Source organism: Mus caroli, unplaced genomic scaffold, assembly GCF_978045245.1.
Source record: "Mus caroli unplaced genomic scaffold, Mus_caroli_1 scaffold_10, whole genome shotgun sequence".
In the NCBI taxonomy this organism is placed as follows: domain Eukaryota; kingdom Metazoa; phylum Chordata; class Mammalia; order Rodentia; family Muridae; genus Mus; species Mus caroli.
In genome coordinates, this window is record NW_028227265.1 from 94,684,507 (window position 1) to 94,703,370 (window position 18,864).

The 18,864-nt window shown below is 46.2% G+C and overlaps 1 protein-coding gene across 3 annotated transcripts; it reads right to left on the reverse strand.

Annotated features, from left to right (window-relative positions):
* Nucleotides 1-4,697: 4,697 nt before the first annotated feature.
* Ppp1r3b (protein phosphatase 1 regulatory subunit 3B) lies at nt 4,698-17,573 on the reverse strand. Of its 3 annotated transcripts, none has more exons than XM_021170925.3 (2): nt 17,344-17,573; nt 4,698-8,883 (listed from the first exon to the last, which is right to left on the reverse strand). In XM_021170925.3, exon 2 carries the CDS (start codon nt 8,856-8,858, stop codon nt 8,004-8,006), a length of 855 nt encoding a protein of 284 aa, XP_021026584.1. In that variant the 5' UTR covers nt 8,859-8,883; nt 17,344-17,573; the 3' UTR covers nt 4,698-8,003. The 3 variants fall into 3 exon arrangements, with proteins under 3 accessions (XP_021026584.1, XP_021026585.1, XP_021026586.1); XM_021170926.3 differs by having other exon boundaries at nt 17,479-17,569; XM_021170927.3 differs by lacking the exon at nt 17,344-17,573 and adding an exon at nt 16,540-16,710.
* Between the last annotated feature and the right edge of the window lie 1,291 nt (nt 17,574-18,864).

The following is an 18,864-nucleotide window of genomic DNA, read 5'->3' on the forward strand; positions in this document are numbered from 1 at the left end:
CAGTCTCAAACAGGAGCAGACACTGCAAGTTCAAGCCTACTTTGCTGGCATGGCTCCTTTTTGATCTCTATGGGATTCTTCCAGACCTTGCAAGTTCCCTTGGCACTAATAAAGATCCTCCTAGCATGGTGGAACCACCTTTATGATGTGGGTAGCAGTCCATACTGTTGGGAAAGAACATCACAGTATAGAAGGTAGAACATTTGTGCCCTCACCTCATGGTTGCTACCAGGAAGGGAGAGGGGTCTTAGGGGCCACAGTCTAGGGCAGTGGTTCGCAACCTTCCTAATGATTCCACCCTTTACACAATGCTTGGCATGTTGTGGTGACTCTACCCCCCCACCACCATAAAATTATTTTTGTTGCTACTTCAAAACTGTAGTTTTGCTACTGTTGTGAATTGTCATGGAAATATCTGATATGTAGGATATTTGATATGCCACCCTGAGGGGGTCATGCGAACCAGATGCTTTGGAGAAGGATACAAAACCTTCTCGGTCTCCTAAGGTCTCTTAAACGTGTCTGGATATGGAAATACAAGTTGAGAATCCATAGCTGACAAAGTTCCCAGGAGCCTGTTGGAGTTGCTTCCTGAGCCTTGGATCTACAATACTGTTAGACTCCAGTGTCTGTCCACAGCACTCCCCTGAGAGCTTTGGCATGCCCTCGGTGTTGGACACAGGGGTGTGGTAGGATGGTTGAAGGCCATAGTATGGAATAAGCCCAAACCATTAATAACCCCTTTCCTTCTAAACAAGCTACTGTTAAGAGTGAATTGGCTATAATTTCCAGAGGGCTTTTGGCTATCGGCACTACAATTAGGAAACAGAAAACCCAACCAACAGAAACATACTGAAACCACAGGCTAAACCACCACTCTGTTATAATAATTCAGTCCCTGCCCCCCCTTCCAAAAATAAGCACTATCTAGCCAGAATGTATTCCTGTACACTATGGTCGTAGGCAATCTGAATACTCCAAAGTACCAAAGAAAATAGCCCCTTGGTCCCCCTCTTCAACAAGTCCCTTCTCGTGTGTCTCATTGTGACAGCCGGTGCGGACAGGACAAATTTGCTTATAAAATTCAGCCAGGTTTTGTTTATAGTGTGGTCTACGAGGAAAGAATAGGTTTTTACATTTTTTTAAAAAATAAAAATAAAGAATAGACTAGAAGAAGCAACACCCAAAATATGCACAACACTGTACCTTGTAGGAAAAGCTTGCCAATTATCTACTTACCTGGTGGCCAGGTCTTAGAGCTTTGGATAAACAACTAAAGTCTGAGATCATGACTGATACTTTGGGCCCCCAAGGAAAAAAGTCTGTGTTCCTGTCCAATTTCTGTCAAATCTAAGGCCCAGCCAGAGAGAGGCATATCAATGTTTGTGAGCAGGGGACTTGCCAGATGATCCCTGGGGACCGTGTGAGATGTCCATTGATCTTCCCTTGCTCTCCTGCTCTAAGGGAGGTGACAGGAAAAACAAATGAGGTTTAGCCAAAACATTCCTATCTTACACTACAACAAAAATTTTGGAAGGTATGGTGTGAGTTATGAAGGCCCAGAATCCCACTTCTCTCTTGGAACCTTGGTAACCACAGGCCCTCATTGGTTGTTTCTGTCTATGGGTCACAACCTGATGTCCCATAAAGCCATCAAAGACACACTCATCTCCTTCTATCCTTTATGCTTACCCTTCTGTGGTCCCAGCAGGAGTGGATGAAGCCCTTGGAAGGGATGACCCTGCTTCCTCCCACCCTGGGAACTGAGTGTCTCCATCACGAAGCCCTGTTCTCCGTAGTAGTCTCAGTTTTCCTTCAGTTCTGTGCAACTGACTAGTTCAGGAGAATTGGAGAAAGCAAAAACAAACAGATTAGCACGCCTAATGGGCCCTGAGAAGTGAGGGAGATCCTCAGAGCTTTCATCTCTTTCCCTATAGGCCAGAGGTTTTCAACCAGCGTGCTGTGACCCCTTTGAGGGTTGAATGACCTTGTCACAGGGGTCTCCATAGACTTGGGAATATCAGAGAGTTACCTTATGATTCCTAACAGTAGCAAAATTACAGTTATGAAGTAGCAAAGAAAATAAATTTATGGTTGGGGGTTAACACTGTAAGGGACCCCTCTTGGAGTCTGCACAGAGCACACCCAGACACCAAGAAGGACTTGAGTAGGTGGGGGTGTTGCCTCTGGACAAAGACAGAGTAGGAGTTTTTGCAGGAGAGGATCTTTAAGGAGAAAAGGGGGGAACTTCTGTGTTAAGTTGAATTGGTGAATCCTGACTGGACAGGTTCGCCAGTGAAGGAAAATAATGAATGTTGATCCTAGATCTTTGGTGTTTTCATAGTTGGACTTTGTGATGAGAAATGGGAATGCGTCAGTGGCCAAGTAAGTGGATAGACCTTGGGGAATGTAATCTAATGGTTTAACAAGGAAGAGACAATGGGGAAGGGAAGATCTGTTGGCGCCATGTTTGCCATGCTCAGGCCTATTAAAGGGCCCTTCAACCGCAAGGTGGTGAGGAACTGTATTAAAGGGTTGCAGTGTTAGGAGGGTTGAGAATCACTGCTCTAGACTGTGGTCTCTGCTCTTCTGTGTAGCTTACACAGTAACAGGTTTAGAAAGTCCAACTGTGTTCAAGAGTGCCATTTACTCTGTGACTCACAGCCCTTCTTACAGGACTTTGTATTCAGAAGTCTTTGAAAAAGTGAACATGTTGGCTAATCTCAGAAGTACTCAAGCCCCCACTCTGTCTCCTAGCTCCTTTGTTCTCATTCAGTTATCTGTGTACACTTCAGGAGGGCAAGATGACCAGGTAGGTCCAGGAGTCCTGGGAGGTCATTGGCTGAGATCAGAATAGAACTCAGAATCACAGCACTTGAGAGGCAGAGGCAAGCAGATCTCTAAATTCCAGGTCATCCTGGTCTACACAGTGAATCCCAGGACACCTAGGGCCACATAGAAAGACTATCTAAAAACAAAACAGAAAGCAATAGAATTCAAGGCTCTGATTTGCAAGGTCTTTCTGATTTTCAAGGCTCCTGGATCTTCTGGAAAACTCTGAAGGAATGTGTGCACACAAGAGTGGTTGCAAACCATCAAGACATGGTTTGCAAAATGCAACTGAGCAGTCACCATCCTATTGATGGTACAGAGTTGGGCACTTACAATTCTGGGGACATTGTTTCTCTTTTACTTTGTTTTTATCCCAGTCACCTTAGAAACTAGTTGAAAGATTCACATTTAATGATTCTAAAACTCTACTGAATTTCATATTCATAAAAAGCAACATTGCTTTTCTTTCCATTTCTGCAGTGGTCAACTGTGGGCAGTGTTTAGATTTTTTTTTTTTTTTTGAGAAAGCTAGTGTATCAGTTTCAAACCACTGTGACAAATGTCTGAGAGAGCGACTTGGAAGGAAGATTTATTTTGGGACCTGGTTTGTGTCATGGTCAGTTGAAACGAATGCTACGGTCCTTTGGTGAGGCAGAACACCACAGCAGAACTAATGTGAGGGTCCCAAGTAGTTTACTTCAGGGCAGCAGAAAAAGGGAGACTGGAGAGATGCAAGGCAAGAGGTGTGCCCAAAGGCACCCTTCCCCACTTGTGATTTACATTCTCCAACCAAGTCCCACCTCTTAAATTTCCAACTATCTCCCAAAATAGCAAGGCTAACTTGAGACCAGTCTGAGAGACATTTCACATTCAAGCCACAGGATCTATAGATGGAACGCATGGCTGGATCTACATTCTAGCTGTACAACTCTTGCTCGAGCTACCATTCCACAGCTCTGCTGCTTGGGCTTTCCCAGGGGAAAAACTGCAGACACTTCATCCCTCCCCCTTCCCCTTCCCCTGCAAACCTCCTTCTCCCTTTTTTGTTTTTTTTTGTTTTTAAGTTCTGGAATTGTTTTAATGTGGCAAATGCCAGGATGAGTGCACCAGAGTTGAATGGAACCGCACAGTTCTGTCAGTGGGCTCTTCCGGTTCGTTACATTGCAGAAACCTGGGCACTGTCGCTTCTTTCCAGGGGATTCGGGATAGCCAGGGATCAGGAGGAGAGGTCTACAAGTTGATCGAACTGGAGGAGCCTTGCTGGGAGGTTGTGGGTAGGAACATAGCAAAGGGATAGCTGTGTAGGGACGCCAAGGCTGTGCCTCATTGACTCGGAGCCTATAGCAAAAACCTTGGCCTTTAAATAATCAGGGCCAGGGGTTGGAGTAGTAGGTAGCGTCCCTTTGTTTTTTGAACTTCCTGAAAATCTCACACAGGGTACACATCTGCATTCGATGGGGGAGGATAGGCCACACCAGCAGATGGTTTAGTTTTCTGGTTACCGAGACTGTGTGATGGAGACGATCAAAGCTGAGAGCGCCATAGAGAGTTTACTGTCTGAATCCACACGCTTGTCTGCTCTACCTTTCGAGAGGGAGGGAAGAAGCAAGAGTCCTGAGCTTGGATGACTAGGACAATAATCACCTCTGTTCCTCCTCTCTGGTTCTAGGTGAAGGCTACATCACCTGCCTTCACTGCCAGATAGCTTAAAGCACTGGTCCCCTCCCCACCCTGCAAGCCTTCCAGCTTTTCATATCCACTGAATACAACTGTACCTTAAAAAATACAAAGACATGTATAGAAAAAAAAATACTTGACTTAAAATATGCTTCCCCTTCTTCCAACGCTAAAAATAGAAGGAATAGTTTTCGTTTTCTTTTCTTTCTGTATTTATTCCGTCTTTGCTTTTGAGATACAAAGAAACCATTTTCTTCCACCACACACACACACACACACACACACACACACATCCATTCTTGTGATTTTTTTTAAAGTGCATTTCCCCTCTACCAATGTATACAAAAATATGTCTTACAAGCATGCAGAAGTTTCTGAACAAGGCACATGTAGGCATACAATGACGACAAGCCTGTCAGTTGAATGTTCACATTAAAGCGAAAGTGTAACATCATCACGTGTGCACTCTAGAAGTCCACATGCCCCAGGGGCCTCTGGGAACTAGTGGCAAAACCGTGGAAACACTCACAGCTTTGCTGATGGAGCTGGAGGCATCTCACAGAGCCTCAGCAGGGGAAACCAGTGTTCTCTTGCCTGCTGTCCTCCACGCTGCCAAATTGTCTTTGAGTGACTCTGACGATCCCTTTAGAGGTAAAATCCCAGAATTCCTGGAACATCTTATCTGCAGTTTCTGTGATCATGCCAGGAGACGCGGCTGAGTGCAGACCTTCCCAGAATCAGGAGCCACCAAGCTTACATCTCAGGGATAAAATAACTCCCACCATTGACTCAAGTTGCTTTAGTTTCTGCAGAACTACAGACTTCCATTATGCCTTCCTAGCTTTCTAGAGAAAATATTCCTACAACACTCAAACGGCTTCTTGCAAGAAACATGTCTTATGGTCTAGCGTATTTATTGTACCCATTTTGCCAAAGCACTCCAGGGAATTTGGGGAAATAAATATGGAACAAAGAATGGGGTTGCCTTCCCTTCCTGGGTCACAATGTCTGGGGATTAGGATCCATCCATCATCCTAGCCAAGAACTGCATGAGGACAGACCTCCAGGTCAAACTTGCCGTGGGATCTTCAAACAAAGGGCCCGTCATCTTCTGAGGTGCGTAGATTTGTCTGCAGTGGTGAACTCTGAACAATGCATAGAGTTTCTAAATGCAGCTCCCGAGGCTATCTCAGAGTCATGGGACAGACTGGGTCAAAAGAAGGAGGGCTGTGTTGGAGGCAGAAAGCAGAATGAAGACTCTTCTGTCTCTGAGTGACAGCCTTGATAAGGAAGTCAAGCACAGCCCACGGACTGCTTCCCGGGGAAGGGTCCTGGTGAGCAGGCGAAGGCACGATGTGCCCTTGGAGCTGAGCAGTGGGTGTGCACCCCAGGTGTGCTGGCTGGGGGGCTTTCAAGCAGTGCTCGTGAGCAAGAAAGCTGGGGCAAATCTGGGCAAAAGGGGGTGAGGGTATGTCTGCTTTAGGAGAGACATATAACATGGAATTACCATATTTCATATTTTGACACGGAATGTCTGAAGATCATCCACACCATTGAACAGATTCCATTCTGTACCTCACACACACACCCCAGCCATTTTATGATCTTTAGTCTGCAGCTATGTAAGAAACAGTGCCCTTGGCTGCCTTCCTTCTTAACACAAAATGCATGACCCATAGAGAGCAGTTTTGCTTTCTATCCAATTTCAACCTAGCTGCTCTGGTCAACAAATCCAGAACATTTAAAGTACACCCATCTAGGAGATACATGGCCTGCTTAGATAAAACACAAACTCCTGGCCCCAGCTTCAGCCTCACGGCATGAAGATGATTTCCTCACAGATATCAGGATGCAATCCCAGATCGCCACCCATCTGGGAGAGGCACAATATACAAAGCACAGATTACAGACTAGTACCAGTTTTAGGAATAAGAAATCATAGAAAATAACATTTAAAAAGTCAAAACATTTGAATCTTCAAAAGTGAAAAAGTTAAGATAAAAAATTAACCACACATGCTAGGATTAAAAACATTTGATGTCTGCCTGATGCTAACTTATAAAGCCGGAGGGCACAGGGCTATGTCCAGTGGCCCCCGCCTCCGAATCCATGAGACTCTGCTCCTTTCTGTCTTGTCTCAGGGAAACATCACTTCAGTAAGGAAATGAAACAGACATCTTTTACCAAACTTCCAAAACAAAACAACACCCCTAATTCTACAAACTCGCATGTAAAAATCGTTTTTAAACTCCCCTATAATTCTAATTTGCCCTAGAGAAAAATCACAGGGTTTGGGGGTTCACCCAACGGTAAAAACTCCAGGAGACTCACGCTAGTGTACGAAAGCGCATTGCAATCCAATATGGTTAAGAACACTTCATCTGATACCTCAGAGTTGACAAACATTTAAAATAACATAGAAAAACGTGGTGAGGTTTTTCTCCCCTATTCTTTTATAATACACACCATAAATAAAAACACCCAATCAATGTCCTTGGGGGTTCATAAAGCATCCTGAATATGAATATATATCTAAGCACAGTCTGGAGGATTCGAGGATATGCCAGTCTTGCTATTTGAAAGTCTCAGACAAGGCACTGAAGTGGAGACTCCAGGAGACATGAGAGCTATGACTCTCTTCAAACACAAACAGTTCACACACCGGCCAGGCAAGTGGAAATGCATCTTGTCATTGAGTCCTCTTTCTGGTAACTCGGGGTGAAACGCTGCTTCAAAAGCTCCCCCAACATCCAAGAGGAAAAGCTAAAAGTTCAGACTGTCCCACCTTGTCCCAGTGCTGTATCCTGTGACCCCACATGGGAACCAATGACTTTCTAGTAACTGATATGTTGCTCTCTTCTGGAATATAAAGGAGGGGCCAGGAGGAGAGGGGGGGGAGGGAGTGCCTATCCCAGACACAAGCTACTTATTTGCTTTGCCTATCTTGTCCAGATCACTGGATAGACTGTAGCGGGAGGAAGTGTAGCGAAAGAGCTAGCACAGAAAGCGGCTGCCCCCGTCCCTCTTCTGAGGCTGCTGGGTATCAATCAGGCCAGTGTGTCCAGAACTGAGGTGGCTCCCTTCTGAGTACTCATGGAATGAAGGAGACACATGGAAAGCCATGAGTGGGGGCAGGTCCTCGAGGTCAATGGTAAGGCTGGAGACTGGTTTCTGGGTGACTTTCAGAGTCCAAGTGTGGCAGAGAGGCCAGCTTCCTCTGTCCTTGCCAGCTTGGCTCCTCTCCAGACCCTTCTGGCACCATCCTGTGCATTCCCTTGTGGCCAACCCGGATGCCACAGAGGATCAGCACCGCTCCACTCCTCTGAGCAAGAAACCGGGTGTGATGGAAACACGCTGGACTTTCTGGTTTAAGAAAAAGGTGAACAGGAGCCTGTCTTTTCAAAAACCACGCCTAGTGGCAGTTCAACTTTCCTCTGGCCTTGAGTTCTCTCGCCTCCATCTTGATCAGAGCCACGGACTGTCACCTGCAGTCACTAGTAGTAGGGCCCCAGCTTTTCATATCCCAGATAACTAGGCCACTCTGGAAACAGGCCAAAGGAACACCGAGGGCTCCCAAACTGGTCAAAAGAGATTCCAAAATCTGGTCCATTGTACGGCTCGATCATTCCCGGAGAGGATCGGAGTTCAGCCCGGGTGATCCTGTAGTTTTTGCCTTTGTTGCTGTCCCAGTACGCCTGGCCGTTACACTCGTAGCACACGGCAAACTCCATTCTTTCGTAAGACTGAATTTTCTCGGGTAAGCTGATGTCAAAGGAGAATGTGTCCCTGTCTGAACCAGCGTAAGTGTCCTTCACATACTGACAAGGGAAGTCTGTGAAGCTTTTCCAGGTGTCAAATGTCATCCTGATCTTCACAACCTTCTCGAAGGCCAGGTTCTGGACCTTCACGGTGCCCGCGATGGCCTTATCCTTCAGCACACAGTTTTCTAGGCAGACGTGGTTGGTCTGAAGGCGATTTCTGAAGTCTAAGTAATCTGCGGAAGGCTGCGGAAAATCCAAAACAAAGCTCTCGCTCTCTGCTGTCGTCAGACTCACGATGTTGTCTAGGAGCTCGGTGATGTTAAAGGGAATATCTAGTGGGTCATCGAATTCCGAGAACACTTTCACCATTGTCAGGGCCAGCCCCTGGTTGTCGGCGAAGGACACCCGCTTCTTCACCTTCTTCTCCTGCACTGCGGGGGCCACCATTCCGCTGGCTTCATCCTTGCTGCCCAGCTGGATACAAGGCCTCAGGGGCTTGCTCAGTTTGGGGGAGATCTTGAAGGTGAAGCGCTCTCTGCGTAGAGAAGGGGCCATACTGCTGTAGCTGTATTCGATGTCCACAGCCATCACGCTAGGTGAGCAGGCTAGCAGTCTGGGAAAGGGGAGATGAGAGAAAACAGCGGAAGAGGTCAGATAGATGCTTAAACCCTCATTCTGGCAGGGACAGGCAAACAATGTTGCCTTTCATCTGGGCTCTCTGCTCCCCTGTGGTCTCACAGGACCCAGGTTTCTGCAAAGAGTGTGTGGAAGGGGGCATAACCTGGCGGGGGATGGGGGGTGCTGGGGGAGGCGATGGAAAAAGAAGCTAAGGGTAAAACCAACAAAGACAAGACTATGGGACTCAACAGTTTGAAGGCTAATCCATGGGCTTTTCTGCCAGGATGTCTTGGGTCTTATATGTTAATAAACCACAGAGAAGAATGAAAGGCATTAAGAATCAGAGTTTCCTGTCAGGTGGTGAGGGAGCCCGCCCTTCATCCTAGCACTTGGGAAGCAGAGTCAGGTGGATTCTGAATTCCAGGCTGGCCTGGTCTACAGATTGAGTTTCAGGGCTACACAGAGAGCTCCTTTCTTGAAAACAAAAGAATATGGTTTCCTATTGCTTACAGAACTACTTATTTGACCAAAAGATACCCACCCCCTTTTGGAGTATAGACCCAACAGACAATTGATCTGAGAATTGTTTTTGCTATACACTGTAGACTATTATTTGACAAGTAAAACCTCTATATTTCCAGACTGGTGAGATAGCTCAGAGAAATCCCTGAGACCCACATTGTTGACGGAGGAAACCAGTACCCACAAGTTGTCCTCTGACTTTTACACATGCTGCGTGGACACAAGAGCCCATACTAAATAAATAAATGCAATAGAGATGCTGTTTTGACGTATGGACACATTGTGGGATGGCTGACACACTTAACGTGCATTTCCTCACGTACTTGGGAGGTGTGGTGAGAATATTTAAAAATCTACCCTAAGCAATTTTCAGGTACACACTGTTATTAATGATGGCGTCCGTGATGATGCAATGGGTCTCTTGAATGTGCTCTTTTGGAATTAAAGATTCATATCTTTGGGTAGATAGTTCCTGCACCTTGCAGTTGCTGTTCTATTACCTATGCAGTGAACTCATCCTTTTCAGATTCTACATGAATAGGTCCCCTTGACTCTCTGTAGTCGGCTTATTGCACTTAGCGCGGCACCCGCCAGGTTCCTCTCCATGCTTCGACAATGACGCCACTTTATTCTTGTCTGTGACTGAACATCAAGCACTCCACTGTCTATGCACACCACATGGTCTTTGTGCATTCATCCCCTGAGAGACACTTAGCTAGGTTTCATATCTGGGCTCTGAGTATTGCTACATGAATAGAATATGGGACTATAAATGTCACCTCAACATCCTGATTGCCTATCCCTTGAATGCACACCCTGAAGTAGGTGGATCACATAGTCATCTTTTTAAAAAGATTTATTTATTTATTTATTTATTTATTTATTTATTTATTTATTTAATGTATGGGAGTACACTGTTGCTCTCTTCAGACACACCACAAGAGAGGACATCGGATCCCATTACAGATGGTTGTGAACCACCATGTGGTTGCTAGGAATTGAACTCAGGACCTCTGGCAGAGCAGTCAGTGCCCTTAACTGCTGAGCCATCTCTACAGCCCTAGTCACTTTATTTTTAATTTTTTAAAAAAGAAACACCATGGTATTTTCTGTAGTGGCTACATTATCTTTTTGAAAGATAACCATTCTAATAGGTATAACGTATGATCTCTTAGTGGCTTGAATAATAAATACTGCCTTAATCCAATACAAAAGCATCAAATTTATTACACAAATGTTGACTTGGTGTTTACCAAGCACTATGCTATTATACACTGAGACTTGTTGATGAGAGTGGACACAGAGTTAGTTACTTTCACCAAACTTATGGGAGGTTTTAGTGCTCTGGCAGACTTTTCTTTAGAGAAAGAATGAGCAGTGCATTTCTTTATACCGTGACATACAGGCAGATATTTGCCTTGTCTACAGGTAATAACAGTTGTCAGGAGAATTAAAAGCAGTCCAGAGGTGGTGGTGGCCGAGACAGCACTGGGGAGGCAGAAACAGGTGAATCTCTGAGTTTGAGGCCAGCCTGGTCTACAGAGTGAGTTCCAGTCTGGACTACACAGAGAAACTGCCTCAGAAACAAACAAACAAACAACAAAGATAAATAAAAAAGTAAATAAAAAGCTGATGTAATCATACTAGACATTAAGTTAATTTAAATCATATTTTTCTATAAGTGAAAATATAAACCCCACAAGATTACAAACTGGGAATATATTTCTCAAAAAACATGACAATTAGGTGTTATTAACTTCAAATATAGAGTTCTTACAAAGCAGGAACAAAGTCAAATAGTTCACACAGGAGAAAGAGCAAAGAAAAAGAGCCTTAGCAGATGTTAGGTTAAAACAATTATAAGTGGCTCACAGATATGCAAACTACCCAGTCTTAAGGGTAATGTAGGAAATTCACTGGAAGTTGGATGAGATGGTCCTCGCCTGTAACCCGAGCTACTCCAAAGGCTGAGTGAAGAAGTCTGCAAGGTCAACGCTTGCCTGGACTGTATAGGAAAACTGTCTACAGTAAATTAGTTAAATTCAAACATAGGGAAAATTTATATTAGAAATGCCTGCTTTTACCTAGTGGATTAGGAAAGAATTATAATGCAAAAGATTTTTTTTTATTATCAAAATTGGCATAATCTAAATGTTCTTATCATTTTCACTCCAATAACACATGAAACATCATATACCCTAAATAAATAATTAAAATATAAATGAAACTAACTGAAAGGGAAATAATGAGAATGCCTACTAAGAATACCTCATAAAAATCAATCTTTCCATATCCATATCATTTAATTTTATACCACTAATTTCATTTTTTTTTTTTTTTTTTTTTTTTTTTTGGTTTTTCGAGACAGGGTTTCTCTTTATAGCTCTGGCTGTCCTGGAGCTCACTTTGTAGACCAGGCTGGCCTCGAACTCAGAAATCCGCCTGCCTCTGCCTCCCGATTGCTGGGATTAAAGGCGTGCGCCACCACGCCCGGCTCCTACTAATTTCATTTTTTGTAAAAGTATTTAAATGGCATGGACATTCTTATTTATGTTTTGGACTTTTGCTTTTAAAAAAAGATTTATTTATTTTATATATGTAAGTATACTGTCGTCTTCAGACACACCAGAAGAGGGTATCGGAACCCATTACAGATGGTTGTGAGCCACCATGTGGTTGCTGAGAATTGAACTCAGGACCTCTGGAAGAGCGGTCAGTGCTCTTAACCTCTGAGCCATCTCTCCAGCCTGTATTTTTGGGTTTTGAGAGAGGGCTCACTAAATAACTCTGGTTAACCTAGAACTAGATATGTACACCAAGCCAGTCCCAAATTCAGAGATCTGCCTGCCATTCCCTCTGCCTCTGCCTCCCGAGTGCTGGGGATTAGAGGCATGGGCCACTGTGCCTAGCTAATTTTTTCTTGTATTGATAATGTGAAAAAGAGCAGACAGATTTGTACACAAATACCAGATATGAGAGAAAAGATTACAGATATAGAAATTGTGTAGAGACACAGTCTGCTCTCGGTTTTGTTTCCCATGGAATCAGCTCTTGGTAATCAATTGTGGTTCAAAAATATTAAGATGAGAATTTTGTGAGTAAGCAACTAATGAGTTTAAATTGTGCGCCGTTCATTCTGAGCTACATGAGGCCAGCCCACTCCTTTCCTCAGGAGCCAATTGTCCCTTAGCCAACATAGCCATGATGTATCCATCCGCCACCAGCCCATCGGGGACTTTTTCAGCCATCTCGGGTATCAGACAGTTGCAGTCTCAAGGCTGCTCACTTTATTTTATAATGACCCAAAAGCACAAGAGCAGCTATGTAAATGAGGCACTTGGGCATTTAACAGGGAGATGACCTCTGGAGCTGTGTGTGTGTGGGAGAGGGGGGTGGGGGTGGAGAGGATACTGCAGAAAGTATAGGAAATTCAGAGTACTCAGGGCTTGTGGCTGCCTGGAACCTTGTTATGTATGTGTCGTGTGTAGGTAGCAGGGACCATTTCTAAGGTTAAAAATGTCAAACGATGCATATAACATGCTTCCTTAAAGTGTTTCCTGCTTTGTGTTTCCTTATGTCTTCTAAAACAATACTACTTCTATGATCAGGAAGAAAAAAAACGAAGCTTAAGAAAACTTTCCAGGGGCTGGTGAGATGGCTCAGTGGGTAAGAGCACCCGACTGCTCTTCCGAAGGTCCGGAGTTCAAGTCCCAGCAACCACATGGTGGCTCACAACCATCCGTAACGAGACCTGGCGCCCTCTTCTGGAGTGTCTGAAGATAGCTACGGTGTACTTACATATAATAAATAAATAAATAAATTTTAAAAAAAAAAAAGAAAACTTTCCAAACCGCTCTGACACCTCACTAAAGCTGTCTGCCTTTTTATTCTCCTTACGAAGGCAGATTTACAGGACACTTAACAGTGGTCTCAGTTGAAGAAGCTAGTCATCAAACCTGGATTCAAATCTCAAATCTGGCCGGGTGGCGCACGCCTTTAATCCCAGCACTTGGGAGGCAGGGGCAGGTGGATTTCTGAGTTCGAGGCCAGCCTGGTCTACAAAGTGAGTTCCAGGACAGCCAGGGCTACTCAGAGAAACCCTATCTCGAAAAACAAAACAAAACAAAACAAAAAATCCAAACAAACCCAAAACAACAAAAAACGAGAAAAGGGGGGAGAGAACAAAGCATATCAGCCTCCCTCTCTCCTCCTTTCCTTTCCTTTCCTTTCCTTTCCTTTCCTTTCCTTTCCTTTCCTTTCCTTTCCTTTCCTTTCCTTTCCTTTCCTTTCCTTTCCTTTCCTTTCCTTTCCTTTCCTTTCCTTTCCTTTCCTTTCCTTTCCTTTCCTTTCCTTTCCTTTCCTTTCCTTTCCTTTCCTTTCCTTTCCTTTCCTTTCCTTTCCTTTTTTTAAGATGCATTGGTCTTATGGGTACAAGAAGCCTGGATATCTTGTTTTGCCTCTGAATCTGTGCACTTTCCCAAGTGGCCATGGCTAAGGTCTGCTTGTACCCGCAAAGCCCATATCTCACTACTTCCCTTCCAGTGAAGGAAGTAAGCCGGAGAAAAAGCTCCAGAGAGAATTTGCTAGCTCTGGTCTGGTCTGGTTTCAGGGCTGTGCACGCACAAGGCGGTTCCTGGAGAGGGAAAGTAACTAAACTAGCTTTACACACGATCAATGGGTTGACCAACTCAATTTTTTTCTTTAAAGGATTCATTACTTAACAAATTGAGTTATTCACATCCACTGCAAAATGTTGTTAGAAATATTCTTCCCTTTTCAACTTTAAGGTAGGTATTTCTTATTCTGTTTAAATATGCATTAAAACTGAACACCAGTTGCATAATGGCATGTGGTCCACATTCCCGACTTCCCCACTGCCCACCCCTGAAAAGCTGGGAGTGAATGGGGGAGAGATGTTCACCCCTGCTAGGCACTTACTTCCTCCTGACTTGAGTCAGCACAAGGATTAGAGTCCCTCTGCAGGTCCTCCAAGCTCTGGGACCAGCCTCAGGCATGCCTAGCAAATGCTAAAGGTTTCTCTGAAGCAGCTTGGTAGAAAATGGTGGAAAATTCTCAAGTGGAGGCGGAACACCAAAGCACGCTAAAGACTCTGCTGCCCCCTTACCACCCAGGAGAGCACACTCTTGTGTTCTAGTCCCGCAGGCTCAGGAGCTGAGGCCATTGGTGAAGTTGTACTATTGGAGCCTAGCATGTAAACTCACCACGGCAGCTCCCTTTATTACTAAACTGTAAGAACGAGCAGAATTGAGGGTGGAGAGACAAATTTCTAATCAGAGCCTGAGCTCAGGAGACAGTCCCACTGACATTTTCAAGAACTTTTTTTTTTTCTTCAAGATTCTTCCATGAGAGGCAAATGTGTGTGGGGTTCTTCTGATAGCCCAGGAGTTACCACTGGGACTCCTGCCCTGCGGAATTGCGTAAGCAGTCCTGGCTTGGAAACCCTTCTTTTTTTCCCTCTGGATATCTTCATCACTACAGGTTAAGGGCATTTACCCTTGTGGCCTCTATCAAGGGTGCGATGTGGCCGTGGGTTGTCCTCACAGAACATTCCAGCTTTTATTAACCTCATGCTCATCCAAGAACTGGTGTAGTAAAGCGCTTGTGTGAGTTTAGCTTTCCTGACTCTCAGCTATGGATGTCTCAACAGGACTGTGACAGTGATGATGGCCACTTAGAAGTACTTTCCAGAAACCGAGACAGTCCACCAATAAATAGTTAAGTCCCCTAAAGGAAGGCAGCTGGACAGGTGCTTGAGGAAACACCTTCACAGCCACACACTCGTGTATGTACCGAAGTCCTTATACTGTCTCCAACACTGCCCCAGGCTTTCCTTCTACCGAGGAAACAGGCAGAAGCAGAGAGCACCGATGCACACTTGAGCCGGTAAAGCGACACAGGACCTGGACACAGTTGCAGGACAGGATCCCGGGAGCCTAAGGAGCTGTTTCCCAAGAACAATCACACACCCTGCTTTCATGTATGTGCCTCAGAAGTCAACTGCCTCTGAAGAGAGCCTGGGTCAGGTTTGGGACGCTTGCAGAAATACCTTCTGTGTCCTAGTGAAATAATGTGGTCTCTCAAGATGCTGGCCAGCCTTAGAAGGCCAGTAATATTTCTTTTAAGCTTGACAAGTCTGAATAGAAAAACAAAAACCAACCCCCCCCCCAAAAAAATCAAACCCCACAACCTGCCTAGCTTCAGGCAGTTGAGCGACTGAGTTTCTGACTGAGACCTTCTTTCTGCAACTCTTCCTCGATGATGTCAAAACCAAGTTAACAATAATCCACCGCAACACTACATTAGATAAATATCCGCAACCAATCCAAGACACCACCATCCACTCCTTCCCTCCCTTCAGCAAATCTCCCCAAATGTTTAGCTGATACTTTTATATGTATGAAGTTGACATTGGTTCCCTTTTGTATACGGACCCTAATTATTACAGCTTTAATGCATACACCCCTCAATCCTTGGAGAGAAATGTTTTTGAATAGGGCCACATAATGAGCAGTCAGGTAGCTTTGAATGAGACAGCCCATACCAGCTAATAAGGGCAAAGACAGCAGGAAGCTCAGGCCTAAGAAGGCCTCTGCCCAGCTGAGCTTTAACAAATGAACTCTCCGGGTTTAAGGGTTTCTTCTGAGGTCACTTGCAGCTCCGACCTTCAAGGTTGCTAATAGGGCCCCCGATGCTTCTCTTTCTACCAACTTTCCCCTAAATGGCCCTAGTTTACTTCAGCTGTCTCTACTTTCTCCCTGGCTCCTGGACGTTCTTGCCAAATGGACCAGTTCCTTCCCTGCCTAGGCTGAAGAAGCCTTTCTTTCTCCTGGACCCGCAAGCTGAGACAGGGCCACATTCCAGCAACTCTGCAAGTTCCCCTCACTCAAGTCTTTTTCAGCTTTCTCTGTTTCCCCGTGGGCCTGCCATCCACTGTTCTTAAACTGCCGTCCGGTTCAGAGCCTTTCCTCTGGGTTCCAAACGGTAGCTGTGAACAAGTCCCTGGGGGAAGGTCAGCGAGTCCCCAATCCCACCAGCCACTCTCCGAGGGTGCTGTGCCTGCACCCCGCACCCCGCCCCACGAGTCAGCTTAGACTGGGTCTGCACCTACCTCTCCCGGCGGCGCCGCAGCCGGGGCCGCTGCTCGCTGGCCTCATGGGAGAGCCTGAGAGAAGTGTCAGGGTTGATTGCTGCCACTGAACTACGTGAGCGTCGGGGTGTCCCAGGGGTAGGGCCTGAGCTTAGTTCCCGGAGACGAACAAGGAGGAGGAGCCCAAGTTATCACACCAGGGCGGGACTTGGCCGCGGGACAGCCCAGACGGGAGCAGCGCCTCGCGAGCACCCCCACGCGGGCTGCCCCGTTCCCGGGTGGAGCTCGCCTCGAGCCCATTGCCTTCCGAGACCCGAGACGACACAGCGTGTGCCTCTTGCCTGTGTGCAGCAAAGGGGGATCTGAACCAAAGTGGGGAGTAGTAGGGACTAGTCTGCACTACTTGATGGAGTCAGGGCTGGGACACGGGTTTCTCCAGTCTATTTCATAACGGGAAACTGAAGCCCCGGAGGCTGGTATTTGGACTCCAGATTCTGCCGCAAAAACCTAGAATTATCTTCCAAAGTGTCACATCTCAGGTTGGGGATGCGCCACGTTAGGACTTGCGACATCCTTTCTGTTCAGGACACGTTTTGCAGGCTAACTCGCATAGGGATCTTGGGGGTCCCCTCTAGGCTCCATCACAGCTCAGGATGTTTCTGCACGCTGAAGAGACAAGCCACCTGAGCCCAGCTAGGGGATTCTACTACCTGGGAGTCAGTGTTAGTGGGACAAATGGTAAGTGTCGGAGAATTCCCCCGCGTGCCCCTCCCCGCAGATTTCCTGGCTCTGGACCTTGAACTAGAGTCTTGGTGAGGTACGTACCAGGTACCGCTCTTGAGTACGAAGGGGAGACCCTTCAGCCGCCCCACCATCTGAGCTGGGTGACAGTGACAGCAACCGCGACGGCAAAAGTGGGGCAGGCACTCGGCTTGGTCCACGCAACAGCAGCCCTCTCACCTGCTCACTGGATTGCAGCACTCTGGATTCCAGCTCCAGCAACCCGTGGCGCACTTTAACTTTCCAGCCACCTCTCCCCACTAAGGGTGCTATCCAAGACCACCTTACCCCCCACCCCCACGTGAACGCAGGACTCAGCCAATGAGCTTCCGGGACATGAGCCGCAGACCAATAGCTACACTTGGGGCGAGCAGCACTCTACCACGTGATCTGCAGTGTGTGGCGAGTGACAGGGCTGGAGTCCAGGATCTGGGAAGGGGACAGCGGGTCACAATTTCATCAGGAACCGGGGTACCCACGCCAAGGGGTGGAGGCGATTTCCTACGGTAGAAGGTCCGGCTGTAGAGAGACGGACTGAGGAGCACAGGCTGTGTGCAAAGTTCCCATTGCTAACAAAGTTCTAGCCAGATCATAGACTCCCAAGTGTGGAAGGCAGTGTTGTCTTTCCTTTGGCCCCTCCTTCTCCCGCCCTCTTAGGACAAAAAGCCCCAGGGTTCACAGATGGCCCAGAAGCAAGTGTTCTCTCCCCATTTTGATTTTATCTGCGTCTTCAGCAGTAGTGTCCCAAGCATTCACTGGATCTTGCTTTTGTGGCCGTTACTCTAGCAAAATCTTTCCCTTAGCGATGTTATCTGGCAGAAGAGCATGACTCTCGTGCTCACAGTACTGCAGACGTGATTAGTAAGGTGGGTGTGTTTAGGAAACTGCCTGACTTCGGTCCATACAGTAGCGTGGAGTTCTATACAGGGTCTGAACACTTTAGGAAACAAGGATTCCTCTTGGGAAATCTATGGCCCTGAGCGGCCACTTGAGTGAGGTAGGCTCATGGTTTTCTACCTTTAATGAGTAGTGAAATTTTGGGAAGTTGCTAATTGATACAGGATTGCCAACTTTACAAAGTGTTAAGTCAACACACCAAAACAAACAAATCTACCACCCGCCCTTTCTGTTTGAAACAGCCTCTTGTTACATAGCTCCAGCTGATCTCCAACTTAACTCTGTAGTACAGGCTAGCTGCAAACTCATAGCCTTCCTGGGTTATAGGCATGCACCACCACTTACTGACTTTTTTTTTTTTGTTAAGTTTTTGGGGTTTTTTGGTTTTATTTTTTGGTTTTTTGACAAGGCTTTTGTGTGTAGCCCTGGCTATCCTAGAACTCACTCTGTAGACCAGGTTGTCCTTGAACTCAGTGACAGAGAGAGAGAGAGAGAGAGAGAGAGAGAGAGAGAGAGAGAGAGAGAGAGAGAGGGAGGGAGGGAGGGAGGGAGGGAGGGAGGGAGGGGAAGATGGGGGGGGGGGGCTACTGGGTCCAGTGGAGGTTGATTGTAGATGTGAAGGAGAACATAGCCATAGGCAGAGACACCTGGAAGAGTCCAGAGCGAATG

Excerpts from the sequence above, each read along its gene's own strand:
- Ppp1r3b (XM_021170925.3), bottom strand. The coding sequence starts at position 8,858 with ATGGCTGTGGACATCGAATACAGCTACAGCAGTATGGCCCCTTCTCTA.